At 37.4% G+C, this 20,839-nt stretch overlaps 2 protein-coding genes across 3 annotated transcripts in view; one reads left to right on the top strand and one right to left on the bottom strand.

Moving 5' to 3' along the window:
* Tpr (translocated promoter region, nuclear basket protein) overlaps positions 1-13,729 on the top strand; it is a 56,380-nt gene extending 42,651 nt beyond the window's left edge. The window contains exons 41-51 of one of the 2 annotated variants that reach the window (XM_010635431.3): positions 480-611; positions 801-891; positions 2,595-2,779; positions 3,981-4,049; positions 4,161-4,252; positions 6,726-6,832; positions 8,324-8,419; positions 8,531-8,687; positions 10,392-10,510; positions 12,886-12,981; positions 13,581-13,729. In XM_010635431.3, coding sequence (XP_010633733.1) covers positions 480-611; positions 801-891; positions 2,595-2,779; positions 3,981-4,049; positions 4,161-4,252; positions 6,726-6,832; positions 8,324-8,419; positions 8,531-8,687; positions 10,392-10,510; positions 12,886-12,981; positions 13,581-13,636 — 1,200 coding nt within the window. In that variant the 3' untranslated portion in view covers positions 13,637-13,729. Of the gene's footprint in view, positions 1-479; positions 612-800; positions 892-2,594; positions 2,780-3,980; positions 4,050-4,157; positions 4,253-6,725; positions 6,833-8,323; positions 8,420-8,530; positions 8,688-10,391; positions 10,511-12,885; positions 12,982-13,580 lie in introns of both variants that reach the window. The other variant, XM_010635430.3, reaches the window with a different exon arrangement.
* Positions 13,730-13,741: 12 nt separating this feature from the next.
* Prg4 (proteoglycan 4) overlaps positions 13,742-20,839 on the bottom strand; it is a 17,834-nt gene continuing 10,736 nt past the window's right edge. The window contains exons 8-14 of the mRNA XM_010635429.3: positions 17,906-20,597; positions 17,180-17,257; positions 16,359-16,495; positions 15,950-16,106; positions 15,155-15,352; positions 14,583-14,708; positions 13,742-13,929 (exon numbers count right to left, since the gene is read on the bottom strand). Of these exons, the coding sequence (XP_010633731.1) occupies positions 13,832-13,929; positions 14,583-14,708; positions 15,155-15,352; positions 15,950-16,106; positions 16,359-16,495; positions 17,180-17,257; positions 17,906-20,597 (3,486 nt within the window). The 3' untranslated portion in view covers positions 13,742-13,831. The remainder of the gene's footprint in view (positions 13,930-14,582; positions 14,709-15,154; positions 15,353-15,949; positions 16,107-16,358; positions 16,496-17,179; positions 17,258-17,905; positions 20,598-20,839) is intronic.

Here is a 20,839-nt window from a genome sequence, read left to right as displayed (position 1 = left end):
TCATTTCACATTTTTTTCCGTTAATAAAGGCACATATTTTAAAAATTCTTGATGCGGTATAGTTTTATTTTTAATACAAAAATAATTTTATTATTCTACCTACTAAAGTTTAGATAAAATTAGAGTGAACCTTGTGGGCTCAGGATATAGCCCCATAGTAGAGCACTTGTCTAGCATGCAGGAGGCCCTGGATTCAGTTCCCAGTGCTTCAAAACAATGAAGTGAACCACGTGACACTTTGTGGCTTGGGAGCTCTAAACAGTCTCATACCAACGGTAGAAATCAGAACCGATCAGTATTGTACTCATTCCATGAGTCATCACAGTGGTGCTCTTTGGTACCACTGAGCCCATACAACTCAGGATAGTATCCATATCCTGATCAATGGTGGGGTCTCTTAAATTAATTCTTCAGTGTGGTATCAAGATGTGTCAGTCATATCCTGTATCTTTATTTATGTTTGTGGATTTTTGTCCCAGGATTACGAAGAAGATGAAGATGACGATGATGATGATGAAGATGACACAGGGATGGGAGATGAAGGTGAAGATAGTAACGAAGGAACTGGGAGTGCAGATGGCAATGACGGATATGAAGCTGACGATGCAGAGGTACCTGGTTAGGATTTTGGTCATTTTAAGAACTTGCTTAGAAAGACCTCTTCTTGTCAAGACAGCAAAACATTTTATCCTTCTAAGGTTTTTTTCTTTTTATTATAGTTTGATATGGTTGATTATTTGATCTTTTTAAAAATATATTTAATTTATTTGTGTTTTCAGTCATCACATTTTTGTTTCTAGGGTGGTGATGGGACTGACCCTGGTACCGAAACAGAGGAAAGTATGGGTGGAGGTGAAAGTAATCAAAGAGCTGCTGATTCTCAAAACAGTGGTGAGTTTTTAGTAGTCTTTTTAAATTGAGTATTTCTGGCAGTATTCTCTAAACTAACATTATACTTCATTATATAATAAACTTTAGTAAGTTGGGAAGCAAAGGATTTAGTATCCTTGCTCTCACTATTATGCTCATATCAGAGTCTGCTATATAACTGTCACATGCCATCAGTCTGCTGTTCTTTGTGCCTCATCAGACTGCAATAAAGTACAAACATTTTGAAATACGTAATGTGTTGTTGCTGCTGCTGCTGCTGCTCTTGCTAATTGGAAAAACTAAAGCAGAACTTAAAACAGCAGTTCACAACCAGAAGAAATCAGTCTAATCAAATGGTGTTTTAAGAGTTGTACATATTACAAGTTTGTAGTATTGTCTTCCAAACAATGAACAAATATTTTTTGATTGATAATAGCATAGCTTTTGGTAAATCTAATCTTTGAAAGGATGGGTTCTGGAGATCCACTGGAAACTTGTAGGCATCAGAGATTGTGGAAATTATAAATTAGTTTTATTAACATTGTTTTAAAAGAACTCGTGATCATCTGGTATAATACTCCTGGCTTCATAGGTAATAATACTGAGCCAAAACAGTTACCACTGATATAATAAAACCTTGTATATTTAGACTAATAGGAAAATATTGTAGATGGGCTATTCTATAGCAGTGGATATTTACAAGGCAAGGCATATGCTTATTTTAATGTAAAGTAAAGGCAAACCACTGTTTCAACTTTGATTTTTTTTAAGAGAGATAAACTAGTGAGTATTAAGCTATATAATAAACAGTAAAGTCCTTCATAAGCATTTTACAGATTAAACATTTTCAATGTATCATGTAAGTGGGGTATAGAGAGAAATCTTTTTGCCTTTTTAGATGTTAACCCAAAAAAGTTAAGTCTTTTGAGGGCAGATGTTCATAGCTGTATTTCCCTGATACAAGACACATAATAGGTGCTTATCAAATATTTTTACAAGATTTTTTCCTTTCTTTTTTGTTCTGTTTTAGTTTGTTTTTATAGTCAAGTAAAAACAGGCCTAGTAGTCTGGGTAAAATTAAGTTATTAGATGGCTTTGAGATATTGCTTAAAGGTACTCAATTCTGAACACTTCTATTTATCTGGGGTTTTTTGTCAGTTTGTTTTTTGTTTTTTGTTTTTTTGTGATACCAGAGATTGAACTCAGGTCCTTGCACTTGCAAGGCGTGTGGCAGAACCACTGAGCTAAATCCCCGGCCCTACTTGTCTTGGTATTACAATAAACTTACTAAATTGAGGTACCAGTGAAGAATCTGAATCAGAGAAGTGGCATACCCAAGGTTACAAAGATTCCAAATGTTAGAGCAATCATTTATTCCAAACCTCCATTTTATAAGCTGCTAACTTTGATAACATATCGTGTTTCTTTTCATATTGGAAGAATTAAAGTCAACATTTATTACATATATGCTTTATGATGCATTGGGCTTAAGCACTTTATATCCATTATTTAACGTTTATGTAAAACCTTACTTGTACATGAAATTTACTGTATTAACCAATGAGAAAAATAAACTCAGAGATGTTAAGGACTGTCTGTTTCTGCCATTTTATTTCTGGAAGTGTTAGTGAGGGAACAGTCCTGGGCGTTAGACTTGTACTTCTAAGAATTACCCAGGTTATATTGTGAAATTTAATAGGTCAAAATAAACTCTTCTCCTATAGGAGAAGGAAATACAGGTGCTGCGGAGTCATCCTTTCCCCAGGAGATTTCTAGAGAACAGCAGCCATCATCAGCATCTGAAAGGCAGGCCCCTCGAGCGCCTCAGTCCCCTAGACGCCCGCCACATCCACTTCCGCCACGCCTGACCATTCATGCTCCACCTCAAGAATTGGGGCCACCAGTACAGGTATTAAAAGAACTGGTCACTCTGAGAACGGAACTATAAAAGATTTTTGCCTTTTCTCCTTTTAGAAATTAAATAGCTTTTAGTGTTCTGGCACATTTTTATAAGATTTTTTTTTAAATCAACTAGTATCTGATTATTTGAAATACAATAGTAGTTTACTTTTCATAAATGGATTGAAAGTTAGAAAGACAAATATTGTATATAAATTGCAGTGATTACAGTCATAGCAAATACAATTTGGTTGTCTACAGGTTTATAATTCTCTCAGGTTTTAATTATAGTAATTTAGTAGCTTACTACTATTAACTTTTGAAGGTTTCTTTAAGGTCACATTTTTAAAAAAATCCTGTCCTGTGTAACATTTTTATCTCACTTGTAATCACATTTCTGCTTTTAAAATTAATGAAGGTGTACAGGTCCTTCACCTTTAACATGTAGTAGGCGTAAATAACTCAGAAGCTCTTGCAGAATACGGCAGGAAAAATACAAAGATTGTTATCTAACTCGAATTTTTACTGTTTCATAATGTGTTGAAGACTATCATATATAGATTTTGGTAAAATACCACTGATGAAGATAATGTGTATGAAAATAAAAAGTTAAAGGTTCATGTAGAGATGCTAGAAAATATAGTCAAGCTTATCATTTTAGAACTGTGTTAACTTGGAAGCAATTTTTAAGAAGAAACAGTTCTGCTGTTTGAAATCTAAAACAATAATTTAGCTTTAAAATCCAAAAGCATATTTGCTAACATTTTCAGTTTAGGAGACAGAAACTAAATTCATTTCATATAAGTGGTATCATGGATTAGTTTTCATTTAAATATTGCTTAATATTTTATCTCTTGGTTAATAAATTACCATATTTGTTAATGTGAATTTAAAAATGTTGTGGTAGTGCTTAGCCACATCCCCCTTTTATCTTTTATTTTGAAGTAAGTTCTCACTAAGTGGTGCAGAGTGGCAGTGAACTTGTGATCTTCCTGTCTCAGCCATACAAGTTACCGGGCATGTGCTACCAAGCCACACTGTCGCTGATGGCTCTAGTACAGAAGTAGTGGCAATATTTCCTGAGAAAATACCTTGATTACATATTTGCTACCAATGTAGTTATTTTAATGCCAGCATAAGCTGTATCTGTTACTGTTTGGTTTTTATTTTAATGCTTAATTTCTTGAAATAAATGTGACTTTTAAAAACAGAGAATTCAGATGACTCGGAGGCAGTCTGTAGGACGAGGGCTTCAACTGACTCCAGGAATAGGTGGCATGGTGAGTACCTGTTCGTCATGTAAAAGTGATTCACTTGTTTAGCAAACGTATATAATTTACATCCATTGTGTTGTAACTCTTAACTCCCCCTTTCGGTCTTTGTTTCAGCAGCAGCATTTTTTTGATGATGAAGACAGAACAGTTCCAAGTACCCCAACTCTTGTGGTACCACATCGTACTGATGGATTTGCTGAAGCTATTCAGTAAGTTAATGAAAAAGAAACGTTTTTTCACTAATCAAATCTTACTTCTCTGTTAATTTGTTTGATTTATTTGTAAGACCTCATCTGTATGTGAGTCACTTGAGGAGAGTTGAGAATGTAATGTTGGAAAGATTATATAGAAGTGGATGAAATATGGTTTCTTCTAGCAAGAATTTTAAATTTAAAGACAACATAACAGTGGTTAAGAACATGGTCTCCACACTCAGACTACTACTTGTGTTCTAAATTTCACTGCTTCCTACCAATAGCAAATTCCTTAGGTTCTCTTCCTTGGCAGCCTCATGTTTAAAAATGAGAATAATACAATAGTTTTTACTTCACAAGTTGTGGGAATTACATGAATTGGTTATATTTGCTTTTTAAAATATGTGGAGTAAATTCTGTGTTGGTGTTGATGGAGATACCGTTAATTACAGTGATCCTAATAGCGTTATTGTAAAAACTAAACATATGCCAAATTAACAATAAACTGGACAGCCTAGAAGGATTGAGTCATAAGCAGTAGGCTTTAGTACAAATGAAGAAGTAATCTCATTTTGGAGAAAAAAATCTGAAAAGCCTTAAGGGAATAAACTGAGTATTAATCATTAACATTTAGCATTCCCAATAATTGATTTAATCCTAATAACTGTGAGTATAGATAATATTATTGTTGTCATTTTACATATAAAAATATTGAAGCACCAAGATGTTAATTTGCCAGAGGTGACAGATACAGGGACTAATACGGGGAGCTTTTAAACAGTAGTTAGTCTGGCTGTAGAACCTACTGTGTTAACTGTATGCTGTATCCATCATTTTAAAGGATTTAAAGGCTTTCTGTGTGAAATTATGAGGGCTTAATTGTGTCTGAAGTATTAGTTGTATAAAAGGATGTATGGTACTTGAAAATCAGAATTTAAAAGTTTCCACAAACTTGGACACGGTTGACTGTTTTATTAATACAACAGGTGGCATTCAGAACCAGTCTGAAACACTTAAGCAGTTAACCACAGTTTATTTCAGTTAACACTTTAGCAAGCTGACAGTCATTGTCAGCTCCTCCCCTCTGAAAGTCAGCAGTTAAGAACAGACTCTCTCCAGTTAACACTCTGCTCAGTATCAGCCATGCTGCTATAGATATCAGACTCCTAAGCCTCTAAGAATCACCAGTCTTTGAACTCTGTTTCCTAGAAACGTTACGTAAATGTAGCAGTCCTCTTGGTGAATGTACCTGAACAACATAGCTTTCTCTCTATAGAAAACAATAAATTCAGCTTTGCTTTTTTAAATTTCAAACATTAAGGTACAGTTTGGTTATGTTAGTCTGTTCTATCCCTATCATGAAATACCTAAGAATTGACAATTTATAAAGAAAGTATTTAGCTTAGAGGTCTAGAAGTTCAAGGGTGTGGTAAAGACCCTTTACCCAAAGGTAAAGACCTTGTGGCAGTTGGCATCACAGTGGTGGGAGCCCTTTTGACGAGGAGAGACCAGAGCCCTTTTCAGAAAGCCAGAATGGCTGGCTGGTATATGGCCAAGCCTATTCTATTGTAACAACCTACTTGTGAGAATTAATCAAGGGTCACGTGAGAATTTCCTCAAGCCCTAGGTTAGCACCTCCAGACACCTTCCTCCCATGAGGCTCCAATTCTCAAAGCTCTGCCACTTGCAGCTTCCTTACATTAAGAACCACACTTCCAACAAATAAACCTTTTGTAAAGAAACTTGGAATTCTACTTTTTAGCTAGTAGAGAGCTGTTCAAGATAAGAAATTTGAGGCATGTCTTAGAACAGTTCAAACAATTCCTTTGGTAAGAAAAAGGAGCTGATTAAAATAAGTTTAAAAATCTCCCTGAAGGAGGACTTTAAAGCAAATAGTGTTGAAATAAAAAGTAAAATAGATTGTGTGCTATTACGGAAGTATAATCTGTTAAACATTAAGGGGTAAGGAAGAAGTAATTCTGCGTTTTAAATCCTGGATTATGAGCAGGAGGACAAATGATGGTGTTGTTAGGCTAAGGGACAAAACAAATTCTAGCCACCTCATAGAATTTTTCTAAACCTTAGGATTTAGCTTATGAACAACTTGTTTTTTTTTTTCTGTAATAAAAAGTGAAAATAAATCTTTGTCTCATGACTTCATTTTAACTTTTTGTATATTTTCTGTTGAATGTGTGTTGCTTTTAGTGTATCTATGTGGGGATATCTAATGGATTCCAAAAAAGTGAGCATTATTCAGGAGAGCTAAAGTTAAATAAATAACAGGTTATTCATATTATTGCTGAATGTATCTACAGTTGGTACTGTTAGAAAATATTTTTATAAGTAAAAAAACACTTTATCAGTATTATTTTCAGTCTGTTTTCTCCCTAGCTTGCTGATGCTTGTTCTGCGTTCTTCCTATATTCTTTAAAATGGTGATTTAAACAGGTAACTAAATTTCACCTGCAGTTAGTTTTTGTCCCTGTAGTTCTCCACAGGTTGCTGGTGTTCCTAGATTCCGATTTGGGCCACCTGAGGATATGCCACAAACAAGTTCCAGTCACTCTGATCTTGGCCAGCTTGCTTCGCAAGGAGGTAAATAGCTAAATAGACCCGGAGGTTTCTTGGATTTGTATGTTTTCAGCAATAAGACATTTGATGTGATTGTTGTTGTTTTGCTTTGTTTTTGGTGCTGTGGATTGAACTAGGGCCCTTGTGGTTGCAAGGTAGGCGGCAGAACCATTGAACCAAATCCCCGACCCCAGTTTTTGTTATTAATAAAGCAAGTGTAGATGTTTTAAAAGTTGATCTTTAAAACCCCATGTTAATGTACACAGAAAGTTACATACTTTTACTACTTATTAAACATTGCCTCCTATATAAATACTGTCTTTCCAACAAAGTTCTAGTTTCTTTTTAGCATAAGGACTGGCTTTTATATTTGTGTCCTTTGGCAAGTGTCCAGGAATACATGTTGAACCAATAATATACGTGGATACTAGCAGCCATTTTAAAGTTATCTGAAGGACTGTAGCGTCTTTTTTGTTTAAGGTTTTTCTTTTTGTATCAGGGATCGAATTCGGATCCTTGCACTTGTGAGGCAGGTGGTGGAACCACTGAGCCTAAATCTCCGAACTGAATGTGATACTTATATTATGTCTAAATGTATGACTAGATTTTTTTTTCCCATTTAAAATTTTCTTTCATTGATATTTAAAAAAAAATAAAGTTTAAAAAATATGAAGTAGAATGATCCAAAATTGTGTATTAGAAATAGTTATCTACACATAAACTATTCTATTTGTGGAATTAATTATTCTTTATTCTTCAGTCAGGAATCCATGACCCATTGTTTTTCTGGGAGGCTATCTGGCATATGTAAAATAAGTCCAAGACAAAAGATTAATTTGTAGTCCTTATAAAAGTCATAAAATGTAACCTATTCCCTGGTTTTTCAGGATGTTAGCTCCAACTCGGCAGTACTCTCTTGTATGAAATTACAAGCTCCATCTAAATTTGTTTGTTGTTGTTGTTTGCTTGTCTTTTGTTTTGAGACAGGGTCTCCCTGTGACGTTTTGGCTGGCCTTGAACTCACTGTGTAGCCCAGGTTGGCCTCGAACTCTTAGTGATCCTCCTGCCTAAGTCTCCTAAGTGCTAGGATTACAGGTGTACACTACCACACCTGTCTAAATTTGAAATTTTTTTTTTTGCCTTTGTATGTTAGGCTAATTTTTTACACTTGAGAGTTAGATCTAGGCTTGAATTTGAAAGCTGATGTTTACTAGCTTTATAACCTTAGTGGAAGTTTCATTAGCAAAATGGAAAACTAATAATTTTTCATTGTTAGTCAATAAATATTAGCTTGTTTGAAATTAAGAATGAAAATAATAACATAGCTAATTATTAAAGGATATTCTCAAAGAATGTTTAAATTATATTTAAAATTTTAAGATCATAGTTGTTAGTGAAATATATTGTGGGCTTCACCAAAGTTAGGCATCTCTCATTACTTTTTTCTTTCAGATACTTGGATTAATGGAAATTTTAGGTTTTCAGGCATTCCTTAACACTCAGAATTGTTTTTAGGTTTAGGGATGTATGAAACACCCCTCTTCCTAGCTCATGAGGAAGAGTCTGGTGGCCGAAGTGTTCCTACTACTCCTCTACAAGTAGCAGCCCCAGGTAGGTATCAAAGGCAGGTGAATTTTGTGTTTTAGTGTTAAATGGAAACCTGTGAAATGTATTCTGACAGTTTAATATACCACAGGTTAAGGTTTTAATTTCTTTTGAAAGTGACTGTGTTTACGGAGAGTACCGCCTCAGATGCGTCAGAGCATGCGTCTCAGTCCGTTCCCATGGTGACAACGTCCACTGGCACTTTGTCCACGACAAATGAAACAGCAGCAGGAGATGATGGAGATGAAGTATTTGTGGAGGCAGAATCTGAAGGGTAAAAGTTTATTTTACAGCTTTTCTTCCTATAGAGTCACTAGATTTTTGCATTTGTTTTCCTTTAGCCAGGAATCAATATGTTTAGCTATTTTAAAAAACATCCTGTTAAAATAGTAAACCAAGTCATGCATTTTGAAAGGCTACTTTGCATGTAGTAATATATTTTAGAACTTGGAGACTTATAGAAAATGATCTCAAAAACTGTTATTTCCCTGGAAATTGCAAAAATACTGAGAATAAAATATTTCTTTAAAACTACTGGTGCCCTTCCATTAACATAGCTGCTTGCACTTCTTCCAGAGAAAGAGGTCTTTGTGTGAAAATTAGGAATATTAGTAAATGACTCATTTTCCATTTAGTAGTGGGCTCTCAAATAATTATCACTCTTTATTTATGGGCATTTAGATTTCATTTCTGAAATACTGACTTCATAAAAATAAGAGATTTTGTAGTGATTTTTTAACATATTAGTTATAAAGAAAATTTAACAACCAGAGCAGCATCTCGTAACAAATATATCTTAATCCAAAGGAAGTGGAATAATTTAATGGAAAGAGGAATTGAATGGTAGTCTTGAAAAAGTTAACTTTCATATTGGAACCTGTTTTTTTATAAAATGGAAAGTTTGAACTACTAAAGCATAGCTACAAATAGAACCCAGATTTCCTAGATTAAAGCTCAAGCACTTTATTAGCAACATTTCATATAGGTCATCTGTAGTCCGAGAGGTAAAGAACAGGTCTGTTGTTATTCTCTAACATAGTGCTGTTTTATTTGGAGAAGAATACTTCTGCCATTTTTTCCATACCCTGTATTCAGGCCACTTTATGTATGTCATTTCTAATCCAAATGATATCCCTGCAAAGTAATCCTCACTCTACAAATAATAAAACCAAAGACTTGGTAAGTTAAAATACAGTAACTTACTTAGGCTACCGGCTCAGACTAAAACCAAAGCCCTTATTTCATTCCCGTGCACTTTACATTTCACCAGCACTTCTTAACTTTAGCACACAATTGTCTCTCTAGGTACATTGTTATAGCTAGTTTAGTCCTGCAGATATTAACAAATTCTTGTACTGTTGCTTCCTAAATGGGAGAAAAGTAGGATTATAGCCATTGATCCAGGAATTTCACATGCCCTTTAGCCTATCTTACCCAGGATAGAAACATGGTGAGTTACTGGTATAGTATTTTTGTTGTTATTGTTGTTCTGGGGATCAAACTCTGGACCTTGTGCTTGCAAGGCAGGGGTGGCATCACTTAGCTAAATCCCCAGCCCTGGTGTAGTATTAATAACTGTGATTAGTGTGAATTATTTTGGTACTTTGCTTTCCTAAAAAATTGTTTTGGAATTTACCAAAAGCTAGGTACTGCTATGAATGTCAAGGATGTAAATATTCTTGTCAGAAGGAAAAAAAAGGTAAAGAGGAAAAGAAGAAAAACAGAAATAAAAAATAGGACATCTCTAGAGAAAGAAAAAGAATAAGGAAAGAACAACTTGAGCTCTTTCCCCCTGCCTCTTTCAAAAACATAATTACCAATGTCAGAGTGTATAATTTTCAGTTAAAGGAGAACTCTGGTTCAGAGAATGTTTAAATTATATTTAAACTACTTTATATTGAAAAGAATTTAGAAACAATTACAATACATTCCAGAACCAGTTTTATTCTTTGTAGTCCATTTTTTGTTTTCTTTTCAGTATTAGTTCAGAAGCAGGCCTAGAAATTGATAGCCAGCAGGAAGAAGAGCCTGTTCAGGCGTCTGATGAGTCAGATCTCCCTTCTACCAGCCAGGATCCTCCTTCCAGCTCTTCTGTAGGTAAGTTCTTACCACAATACAATTTACATAAGTCAAACTTGCTTGCAAAGACACCGTTATTAACAACAATCAATAATCTGTTTTCTGAATTTTCAAATTCATTATTTAAAAGGGAAATTTTATCATTAAAGGAAAATTGGTTTATTTTTGCATAAACATAAGGCTGTTCTGGCATTGACAGTCACAAGCAGACACAGTGGGATCCGTTCTGAAAGAACAGGTCTTTTTTTTTTTTTGGTCTTTTCAGACAGGGTCTCACTATGTAGTTGAAACTGACCTGGAACTCACTGTGTAGCCCAGGCTGGTCTCAAACTCACAGTGATCCTGCCTCAGCCTCCGAGTGCTGGGATTACAGGCATGCGCCACCACACCTGGTCGGGTCACTTTTTTTATTTCATCTAGATTAATGGTTGTCAGCAAATATTCTGCTCTCATAGAACTCTTGGATCTCGTATATTTAAACCAGAGCATCTTCCTATTTATTTGGCCTATGTATGACAGTTTTACTGAGATTAATAAAGGGGGTCTAGGGGTGGGGACTCTGATGCTTCAAAAATATGCTTGAAGTTTCAGAGTTTGATTTTTTAAGTTCTCGAAATTAACTTTGAAAAATAATTTTATTTGTTGCCTACAGTAAAAGTTTCTTCTGGGGCTGGGGATTTGACTCAGTGGTTCTGCTGCCTGCCTCGCAAGCACAGGGGCCTGAGTTTGATACCCAGTACCAAAAAAAAAAAAAAAAAGCTCCTTCTGTGGAATTATTATTTAAGACAGTAACAATAGCATTTATTGAATACTCAGTATTTCGGGCTGTGGGAGGTATAATTAAAACATATGATGAATCCAGAAATTTTAAAGAAATTATTACAGTAAAAGTACATTGTCATTTAATTCCCCTCAAAATACTCTCCCTTACTGAGAATACTCTTGCCCTATCGATCTTGGCACTTTCTGGAAGTCCTCTTTTCATTAATATCTTTAGTTGCGCTGTTGTGCCTCTTTCATACCTTGAAGCAATTCAAAATGTTTACCTTTCATGGTCAGTTTGAGTTCGGGAAAGAGCCAGAAGTTGCATGGTGCCAGATCCAGTAAAAAGGCAGATGAGGATGCATTGTAATGTTTTTATTTGACAGAAATTGCACTAAAATATTTAAATTTAGAAATCTATTGCCTTGGCCGGGCGTGATGGTGCATGCCTGTAATCCCAGCACTCGGGAGGCTAAGGCAGGAGGATCGCTGTGAGTCTGAGACCAGCCTGGGCTACATAGTGAGTTCCAGGTCAGTTTCAATGACATAGTGAGACCCTGTCTCAAAAAAACCAAAAAAAAAAAATCTATTGCAGTAAAAAAAGTAATGCCGTATTCTCCCTCAAAATATAATCCTTTGCTTTGAACATACTTCTATCATTCTTAGCAATGTCTTTAACTGTAATAAATTGATTTTTTTCTAAACATTTGTCATAGCTTTTAATTGCCACTTGTGTTAACTAATTTGATTATCACAACAACCCAGAGGACATGGTGATACACACGTATAATCCCAGAATATTGGGAGGCTGAGGCAGGAATATCAAAAGTTCAAGCCCAGCTCAGACAGTTTAACAACTTCATGAGACTGTCTCAAAATAGTTTTGTTTTGTTTTTTAAAAAGGCCTGAGTATGTACTCTGTGAAGACTGGCTTCAATCATAGTACTACAAAAGGAAGAAAGGGAGGAATGGAGGGCAGAAAGCTGAGGCATAAGGCGGCACCAAGTGTCTGGTGTTTTCAGAATTGCAAAGAGGCCATTGTAACACTGCTGGAACAGAATGAGGGCAGAGACTAGCGGTAGAATGTGGTAAGAGCTGGGAGGCTAGATCTTTGTGATTGTCTTGGATTTGTGGATAAACTATTGAAGGGTTCCACATAGAGCAGTAATATGATCTGGCCATCAGTTTGGCTGTGGTACAGAAGAGACTAAAATTGAGTAATGGGCAGAAACAAGGAGAAGGTGTGGAGGCTATTTCAGTAAATCGGGAAAGATAATGATGGTGTTAACAGGATGATAGATGTAGTGAAAACTAATCAGATTTAGGATACATATTTAGGTTTAAACTGGTAGGATTTGCTGATTGGATTTGAGGTATCTGCACATGAGTCAGATGTGAAAGTTGGGAGAGTATATTTAAAAAGTCAAACTTTTAAATTAAAAAATACATTTTTGTTTTAATTTTTTTACATTTTGTATGTTAAATGTCCTTCTCTGTTAAAAAGCAAACTTTAATATTGAAAGCAGATAAACACACCTTTGTTCATGCCTTTATATTAGTTCTGCCATTGTAACTGCTTTCTTGTTTTGTTTTGTTAATATACTTTTCTTGTATCTTACTTTGTTTCCTAGATACTAGCAGTAGTCAGCCAAAGCCTTTTAGACGTGTAAGACTTCAGACAGCACTGAGACAAGGTGTCCGTAGTCGTCAGTTTAACAGACAAAGAGGTAAATCCCTGACATACTGATTATATAGTAAGAGTGTGCAATAATAAGTGAAACAAGTTCTTTAATCTTAAAGCTTCCAGTTTATTTTTGCAAATGTACCAAGTGCTGATTTTTATATATGGAACATTTACTAATCAGGAGGCTTCTTACAGACATATCTATAGTCTGTATTTTTAATTAAAATATAGTGAGTATGAGCTTATACTCGATTTCTTTCTTAAATCCAAAGATTTGAAAAACCTAAAGTGTTATAGCACTATATGTTCATTGTCATTTATTGTTAAATGCTTTTTATATAAGAGAATGAAGCTTAGTGACTTCGTTACACTAAACATTTCCTGGTTTTCTTTTTTTGGTACTGGAGATCAAACCTCAGGACCTTGCACTTGTGAGGCAGGCGCAATGCTACTGAGCTAAATCCCTGGCATTTCCTGATTTTTTAATGTTAATATTAGATTGTCTTCACATCATACAAATATTAGTCTAATCATTGTAATGATCTCCATTGAGCATGTAGGAGTGGAAGAGGTAATAGTTTTATGTCCATTCCATTCAGATATTTCATATTGTAAATTATTCATTCTTTTGGTCTCTTACAGGTGTAAGCCATGCAATGGGAGGAAGAGGAGGGCTAAATAGAGGGAATATTAATTAAGTGATCTGTAAACTATAATAGCTGTGAATAAGATTGTCAAATCTGTTTTAGTGCAATGATTGTTGAGTTGAAAACATTTTTGTATTTAAATTGATATGTTCATTTCAACACTCTTTATTAATAAATTGTATTTCAGTGTCAAAATTTATTGGCTTTTCTTCATTTTAATTGGTTGACTCTTTGTTGTTCACCGGTCTAAGGACAGTTGTACCAGACTTTAGAGAGGGTCTGCCCAGATCGAGTAGTAATTGCTCTTGCAGTTCTGCTAGGCACATCGATGTTATAGTATTGATCTAAATGGAAGAGAAATCATTTTTTAAATTAAAAGTAAACAAAACACTTGAACTCAAACTGTTTGAGTTGATTAATATACTCAAGGAGTTTATCATTTTCATAGCAGAAATGTTTTTATTCAAAATTCCTGACCAAAAAAATTGTCTTGATGGATTCATCTTTCAACATCTTTAAGTAAAGTTAGACTCCACTCTTTTTTGAAATAAGCATTTTAGAATGACCAAACTATTCTGGAAATAATTCACTTAGATCTTATCCATTTAAAAAAAATACATTCTGGTATCTTTCATATTATAATAGAGTAAATTTGATTTTTGGTCTTTTAATAGAAAAATATCATGGATAATATAATTTAATGTCTTTCTGATCATAAGGGCTTTACAAAGAGGTAAAATATTGTTTTCGATACCAGTTTTACCCAAGTAATTAGATGTTTCATCGTAATGTCATGAAAGATAGAATTGAATTGTAATCCTCTCCCATTTAATTGAAATTAAAGCAAAAAACTCTCACAGCAATTAAAATAAGTATTATAGTTGAACACATCACCTTTATTTGGCATTGTGTGTTTGGCTTTTTGCTTTAACTATATCCATACTTTGACAAGAGAGATCTATTCGGGAAGCTATTATGATTTTACTGAGTAACTCACCGTTAGAAAAGGTGTAGTAATCATAGCCATCAGGTTTTCTAATGTTGGGCAGTGTTACAGCTGAGGTAACCAAGTTTGGCAATCCTCTCCACATTGTACTCACTTTAACTTCATTATGGAGGAAACCTGCAGTTGACATTTGTGGAGAAAAGGAATCAGGAAGTGTACAGTCTTGGAAAGAGCTAGACAGACCTACATTGTAATCTCAATTTGTTCACTGAGTAGCTCCAGTACTTAGGTGAATTAATTTCTGTGGCTCAGTTTTTGCCCTCTGATGTGGCACTAGTACCTGTCTTTTAGGACTGTTTTGAGGGTTTGGGATTTGTTATACATTGCTTTAGGTAAGAGATAATTGATACATAGTGTTTATTAATAAACTTGAGTGAACTGCTTTCCTTACCCATGAAGAAAAAGATTTGAACTTTGGTTATTCACTAAGGCAAATTGATGTTTTTGTATCAATAAATTTAGATTACTATGACTATTTGGTCAGTATTTATATTTAATAATCCTTTATAAGAACATATTACATCTACTTCATGTATAGGAATGTTTAACAGTTAAAATGTTACCTTTGTCTTGATAAGCAACTCTGACAGGAGAATAGTGAATTCTGATGGTGTGTGTTTGAGAAGGTCCTACTGCCCGTTCAAAGCGACGTCTGCGAACCTGTGCAGCTTCTCCATACACTGAATAATTTATAGCAGGCCGTCTTCCAGTGCACTTTTTGATAGGCTCCTGTTTATAAGTATACTGCTGAATATTGCCACCTGTTATGTATTAGAAAGTCAGAATATGAAATTTTGTATTAATCCACCCAGAAAAGATGGAGACACCTTTTACAACCTAAAGGAAATGATCACTATTTTTGTTTTTCAGAAAAATAAATTGAGATATTATCGATGGCTTTACTTTAGGTATTAAAATAACCACTAATCCCTGAAATACATGTTGAGTAAATCAACAAATTGTATAGTTACATGTTTAACTGAAAGTATGTATACATGATAAGATTCTTTATATCAATGCTTTAACTAGGATGAACAGTGATATTCATGTCAAGAGATTTAAATACTTTTTTTTTTGAGACATGGTCTCACTATGTAGTTGAGACTGACCTGGAACTCACTATGTAGCCCAGGCTGGTCTTGAACTCACAGTGATCCTCCTGCCTCAGCCTCCCAAGTGCTGGGATTACAGGTGTGCACCACCATGCCCAGCTAGAGATTGAAGTACTTCTTAATGCCTCAGTTTTCATTGAAATACTTGATTCCAACCATAACAGATAACTTTTGACAGAAAACCGAGTAATAAATGAAAATATTGAATGAAAATTCTTAAAATTTTGTCAATTATATGACATGTACCTCTCTTGAAAAAATACACAGATTCAGGTCTGTTCTTGTATTTAGCTACTGAAAGAGCTGCCACTATTTTTCCCGATAGTCCTCCAAATCCTTTTGCAATTAATTTAGGATATCCTGGGTCTTTTATATCATTGGTGAAACGCCAGTACTGTGAATCCTGACAATTGAAAAGAGAAAATAATGACGGCTTTGGTAAAAAAAGGTTTGGAAATCATTCTTACGCTAAAGTATAGCAGAAAGTGTTAAATGTTTTCAGTACGTAAGCCATTAACAATCTCAAAGTAGGTCATTTTGATGATCAAATATTCATGAAAATATGGGGACACTTCTGAATTGGAAGTTGGCCGATATTATATTGTAATTTACAATTTCTATTTTCTGATTTCTCTCGTAAAAGTATTTTTGTTACCTTAAAGAAGAAAGTTTTTCCTTCACAATTGCATCTAGTAAAAACGGTGTCAATGGGGGAAGGGATACCCCAGACTTCAGTAATTCTTCGAGCTGGAGATGGTGGTCTGAGTGGGTTTAGCATCCAGAAATAATGACCTAAAATTTAAAGAGAGATGTCAGCCTACAGGCTGAGTACTGAAACCCACCTCCAAAGAAGCCAAAATGAAAACTTTAATGTTTATTATAAAGAACAGATTGAATATGTTAAAAAGATATAACTAGAAGTACAATCAGATTCAGAAGGGAGTATTCGAGTATTTCTGAACAGGTGTTCCCAAGTGTGACATTTAGCATAACCAAATAGTTTTCTAGATACTCTAGAAAGAGCCTTTTTACTGTCTTAACAAAATAATTTCTCTGGATTACAGTGCCTTTATCTTTCAGAATGAAAGAATTATAATTTAATAACTACTAAGATCGCTTTAGCCTCTACTGGGTATGATTTCTGTTCAAATTTAAATATATTTTAGAGGAAAACAAGTCCACAGAGTGTGAAGTAACTGCTATTTTCATTATTTTCCGAGGTTAACACCTTTGAACACATCACAATCGAATGTAAAACCTAAGTTGTGTCAGTTCAAGATCTTTGTTGTATTACAATGTGATATAATTTTGTTTGCTGAATATTTTGGTAATAACTTTTAGATTCTCATTATGTGAGATTTGTTCGTCAAGATCCCCTCCAGAAAGTTCAACCCAAGCTAGCTATCTTCCATGAGTGTGATTCTCAAATACCAGAACAAAATAATAGGAAGAAACTGAAATATGTATGTAACTCACCTCGAAATGCAACTAATGTCCCATTGTACAAAGTAGTTAGTCCATCTACTGGCTTACCATTGCATAAATTGGTCTCATCTAAAACAAATTTGCAAAAAATTAATAGAGAACGAAATAACAATGATACATTCTTTTCACATCCTCTCATAGGAATGTTCCCTGTTTATTTTCATAAGTTCTTGAAGGCACAGTTTGAAGCATATTTTAGACGTGAAAAAGCTGAGATACTTCATAACTCCATCTTACCTAAAGGTGAAACTACTGAAAAGTATTATATAAAAAATATAATAAATCGGAATGGGCCAAGTTTTGATTAATGTAGGTGTTTTATGTATATTTAAAATGATATTTTTAGTCTGCTATGTCGGTTGCTTTGGAAAAAGAAATACAACTTTGTTTTGCCTTATACTTTCTTTTAAGGGTAGAGTCGCAACTAAATGTTTTTGACACTCTCTATACCACGTCTGCTTCTTACAGACAGATAAGATAAACTCCTAAGAAAAATAAGCTAAATTCCTAACCCTACATTATTACTCAGCTCTCTGAAAATTAAATAAGTTTACTATGCTTACTCTTCTGCTTACTTAGAAGGAAGTCGTAAAACTTCACATATTAGTAAAGTTGAGGTTCTAGATAATACATCTCAGTAAAATACTAAATCAGAGCAGTCTCGTTAAGATCAGTAGAAATTAACAAAAGTTTTAAAATGAAAGTAACTGATACCACCTGAAAGCATGGAGTTGATGTTAATTCCTTGATTGGGTGGTCTCACCAAGTGATCGATGCCTGGAGTAATGATAGGAGTTAACACAGGGGGCCTGGGAATCATGTGAGGCTTTTCTTCTTCAGCGCCAACTGCATCTTCATTCTTCGGATTTCCTTCAATGATTTCTGAATGTGGACCCTGGTTAGGACTAGTGGTAGTTTGGATCATGAATTTTGCCAAAGAGGTAGGGTTCAATTCAGACATTGTTGTCATCTTTGAGGGGGTTGGTGTAGTCTTTGGTTTTCTCACTTTAGGTATGCTTGGCTTTTTGGTGGAAATAGGCTTTTTGGGTGCTTTAGTTGGCTTTTTGGTAGAAGGCTTTTTGGGTGCTTTGGTTGGCTTCTGGGGTTTTGGAGTTGTTGCTTTAGAATCAGTAGATATGTCTTTTGGTCCAGCGGTTTCTTCAAGTTTGTTTGTAGTTTCTTCAGTTGTAGTAGTTACTTTGGTTGCAAGAGTTGTTGCTTTCAAAGTAGTGATTTTGAATGATGTTGTATCTTGAGTTGTAGGTGTTACTTGCGTGGTGGTACTTGTTTTGGATTCAGCCTTTTCTTCAGTTGTCTCTTTTGTTGTAATCTTGAGTGCATCAGTTGTAATTTCAGATGTAGGATGTATTTCTTTTTCTATTGTCTCGTCTTTAGCTGTTGTCATTTCAGGTTTGATCACTGCAGGAGTCTCAGTTGTCACTATGGCAGGCTTCTTGGGACTTTTGTTAAGAGCTTTTGGTGTGGGTTCTAAAGAAAACTCAGGAGTTGCTTCAACAGATGCTTTTGCTGTAGTGGGAGGCTTCATGGTGGTGGTTGGAGCTGATGTCCTGTGAGTAGTTGGGGCAGGCTTCTCAGGGGTAGTGGGGACTGCCTCCTTAGATGTGATAGAGGATGGCTCTTTGGATGGTGCAGATTCCTTGGGAGTGGTGGGAGCTGGTTCCTTGGTGGTGGTCGGTACGGGTTCCTTGGGAGTGGTGGGAACTGGTTCCTTGGTGGTGGTTGGTGCAGGCTCCTTGGGGGTGGTGGGAACTGGTTCCTTGGTGGTGGTCGGTGCAGGTTCCTTGGTGGTGGTTGGTGCAGGTTCCTTTGGAGTGGTGGGAACTGGTTCCTTGGTGGTGGTTGGTGTGGGTTCCTCGGGGGTGGTGGGAACTGGTTCCTTGGTGGTGGTCGGTGCAGGTTCCTTGGTGGTGGTTGGTGCAGGTTCCTTTGGAGTGGTGGGAACTGGTTCCTTGGTGGTGGTTGGTGCGGGTTCCTCGGGGGTGGTGGGAACTGGTTCCTTGGTGGTGGTCGGTGCAGGTTCCTTGGTGGTGGTTGGTGCAGGTTCCTTTGGAGTGGTGGGAACTGGTTCCTTGGTGGTGGTTGGTGCGGGTTCCTCGGGGGTGGTGGGAACTGGTTCCTTGGTGGTGGTCGGTGCAGGTTCCTTGGTGGTGGTTGGTGCAGGTTCCTTTGGAGTGGTGGGAACTGGTTCCTTGGTGGTGGTTGGTGCGGGTTCCTCGGGGGTGGTGGGAACTGGTTCCTTGGTGGTGGTCGGTGCAGGTTCCTTGGTGGTGGTTGGTGCAGGTTCCTTTGGAGTGGTGGGAACTGGTTCCTTGGTGGTGGTTGGTGCGGGTTCCTCGGGGGTGGTGGGAACTGGTTCCTTGGTGGTGGTCGGTGCAGGTTCCTTGGTGGTGGTTGGTGCAGGTTCCTTTGGAGTGGTGGGAACTGGTTCCTTGGTGGTGGTTGGTGCGGGTTCCTCGGGGGTGGTGGGAACTGGTTCCTTGGTGGTGGTCGGTGCAGGTTCCTTGGTGGTGGTTGGTGCAGGTTCCTTTGGAGTGGTGGGAACTGGTTCCTTGGTGGTGGTTGGTGCGGGTTCCTCGGGGGTGGTGGGAACTGGTTCCTTGGTGGTGGTCGGTGCAGGTTCCTTGGTGGTGGTTGGTGCAGGTTCCTTTGGAGTGGTGGGAACTGGTTCCTTGGTGGTGGTTGGTGCGGGTTCCTCGGGGGTGGTGGGAACTGGTTCCTTGGTGGTGGTCGGTGCAGGTTCCTTGGTGGTGGTTGGTGCAGGTTCCTTTGGAGTGGTGGGAACTGGTTCCTTGGTGGTGGTTGGTGCGGGTTCCTCGGGGGTGGTGGGAACTGGTTCCTTGGTGGTGGTCGGTGCAGGTTCCTTGGTGGTGGTTGGTGCAGGTTCCTTTGGAGTGGTGGGAACTGGTTCCTTGGTGGTGGTTGGTGCGGGTTCCTCGGGGGTGGTGGGAACTGGTTCCTTGGTGGTGGTTGGTGTGGGTTCCTCGGGGGTGGTGGGAACTGGTTCCTTGGTGGTGGTTGGTGCAGGCTCCTCGGGGGTGGTGGGAACTGGTTTCTTGGTGGTGGTTGGTGCAGATTCTTTGGTGGTGGTTGGTGCAGGTACCTTGCGGGTGGTGGGCACTGGTTCCTTGGTGGTGGTTGGTGAGGGCTCCTTGGGAGTGGTGGGAACTGGTTCCTTGGTGGTGGTCAGTGCAGGTTCCTTGGGGGTGGTGGGAACTGGTTCCTTGGTGGTGGTTGGTGTGGGTTCCTCGGGGGTGGTGGGAACTGGTTCCTTGGTGGTGGTCAGTGCAGGTTCCTTGGTGGTGGTTGGTGCAGGTTCCTTGGGGGTGGTGGGCACTGGTTCCTTGGTGGTGGTTGGTGTGGGTTCCTCGGGGGTGGTAGGAACTGGTTCCTTGGTGGTGGTTGGTGCAGGCTTCTTGGGGGTGGTGGTAGCTGGTTCCTTGGTGGTGGTCAGTGCAGATTCCTTGGGAGTGGTGGGAACTGTTTCCTTGGTGGTGGTCGGTACAGGTTCCTTGGTGGTCGGTGCAGGTTCCTTGGTGGTGGTTGGTGTGGGCTCCTTGGAAGTGGTGGGAACTGGTTCCTTGGTGGTGGTTGGTGTGGGTTCCTCGGGGGTGGTGGGAACTGGTTCCTTGG

The sequence above is a fragment of the Fukomys damarensis genome, unplaced genomic scaffold, assembly GCF_012274545.1.
Source record: "Fukomys damarensis isolate Sample0158 unplaced genomic scaffold, DMR_v1.0_HiC HiC_scaffold_11, whole genome shotgun sequence".
NCBI classification, from domain to species: domain Eukaryota; kingdom Metazoa; phylum Chordata; class Mammalia; order Rodentia; family Bathyergidae; genus Fukomys; species Fukomys damarensis.
Note: the sequence above shows the minus strand (reverse complement) of the source record. Positions and strands in the feature narration are given on the sequence as shown.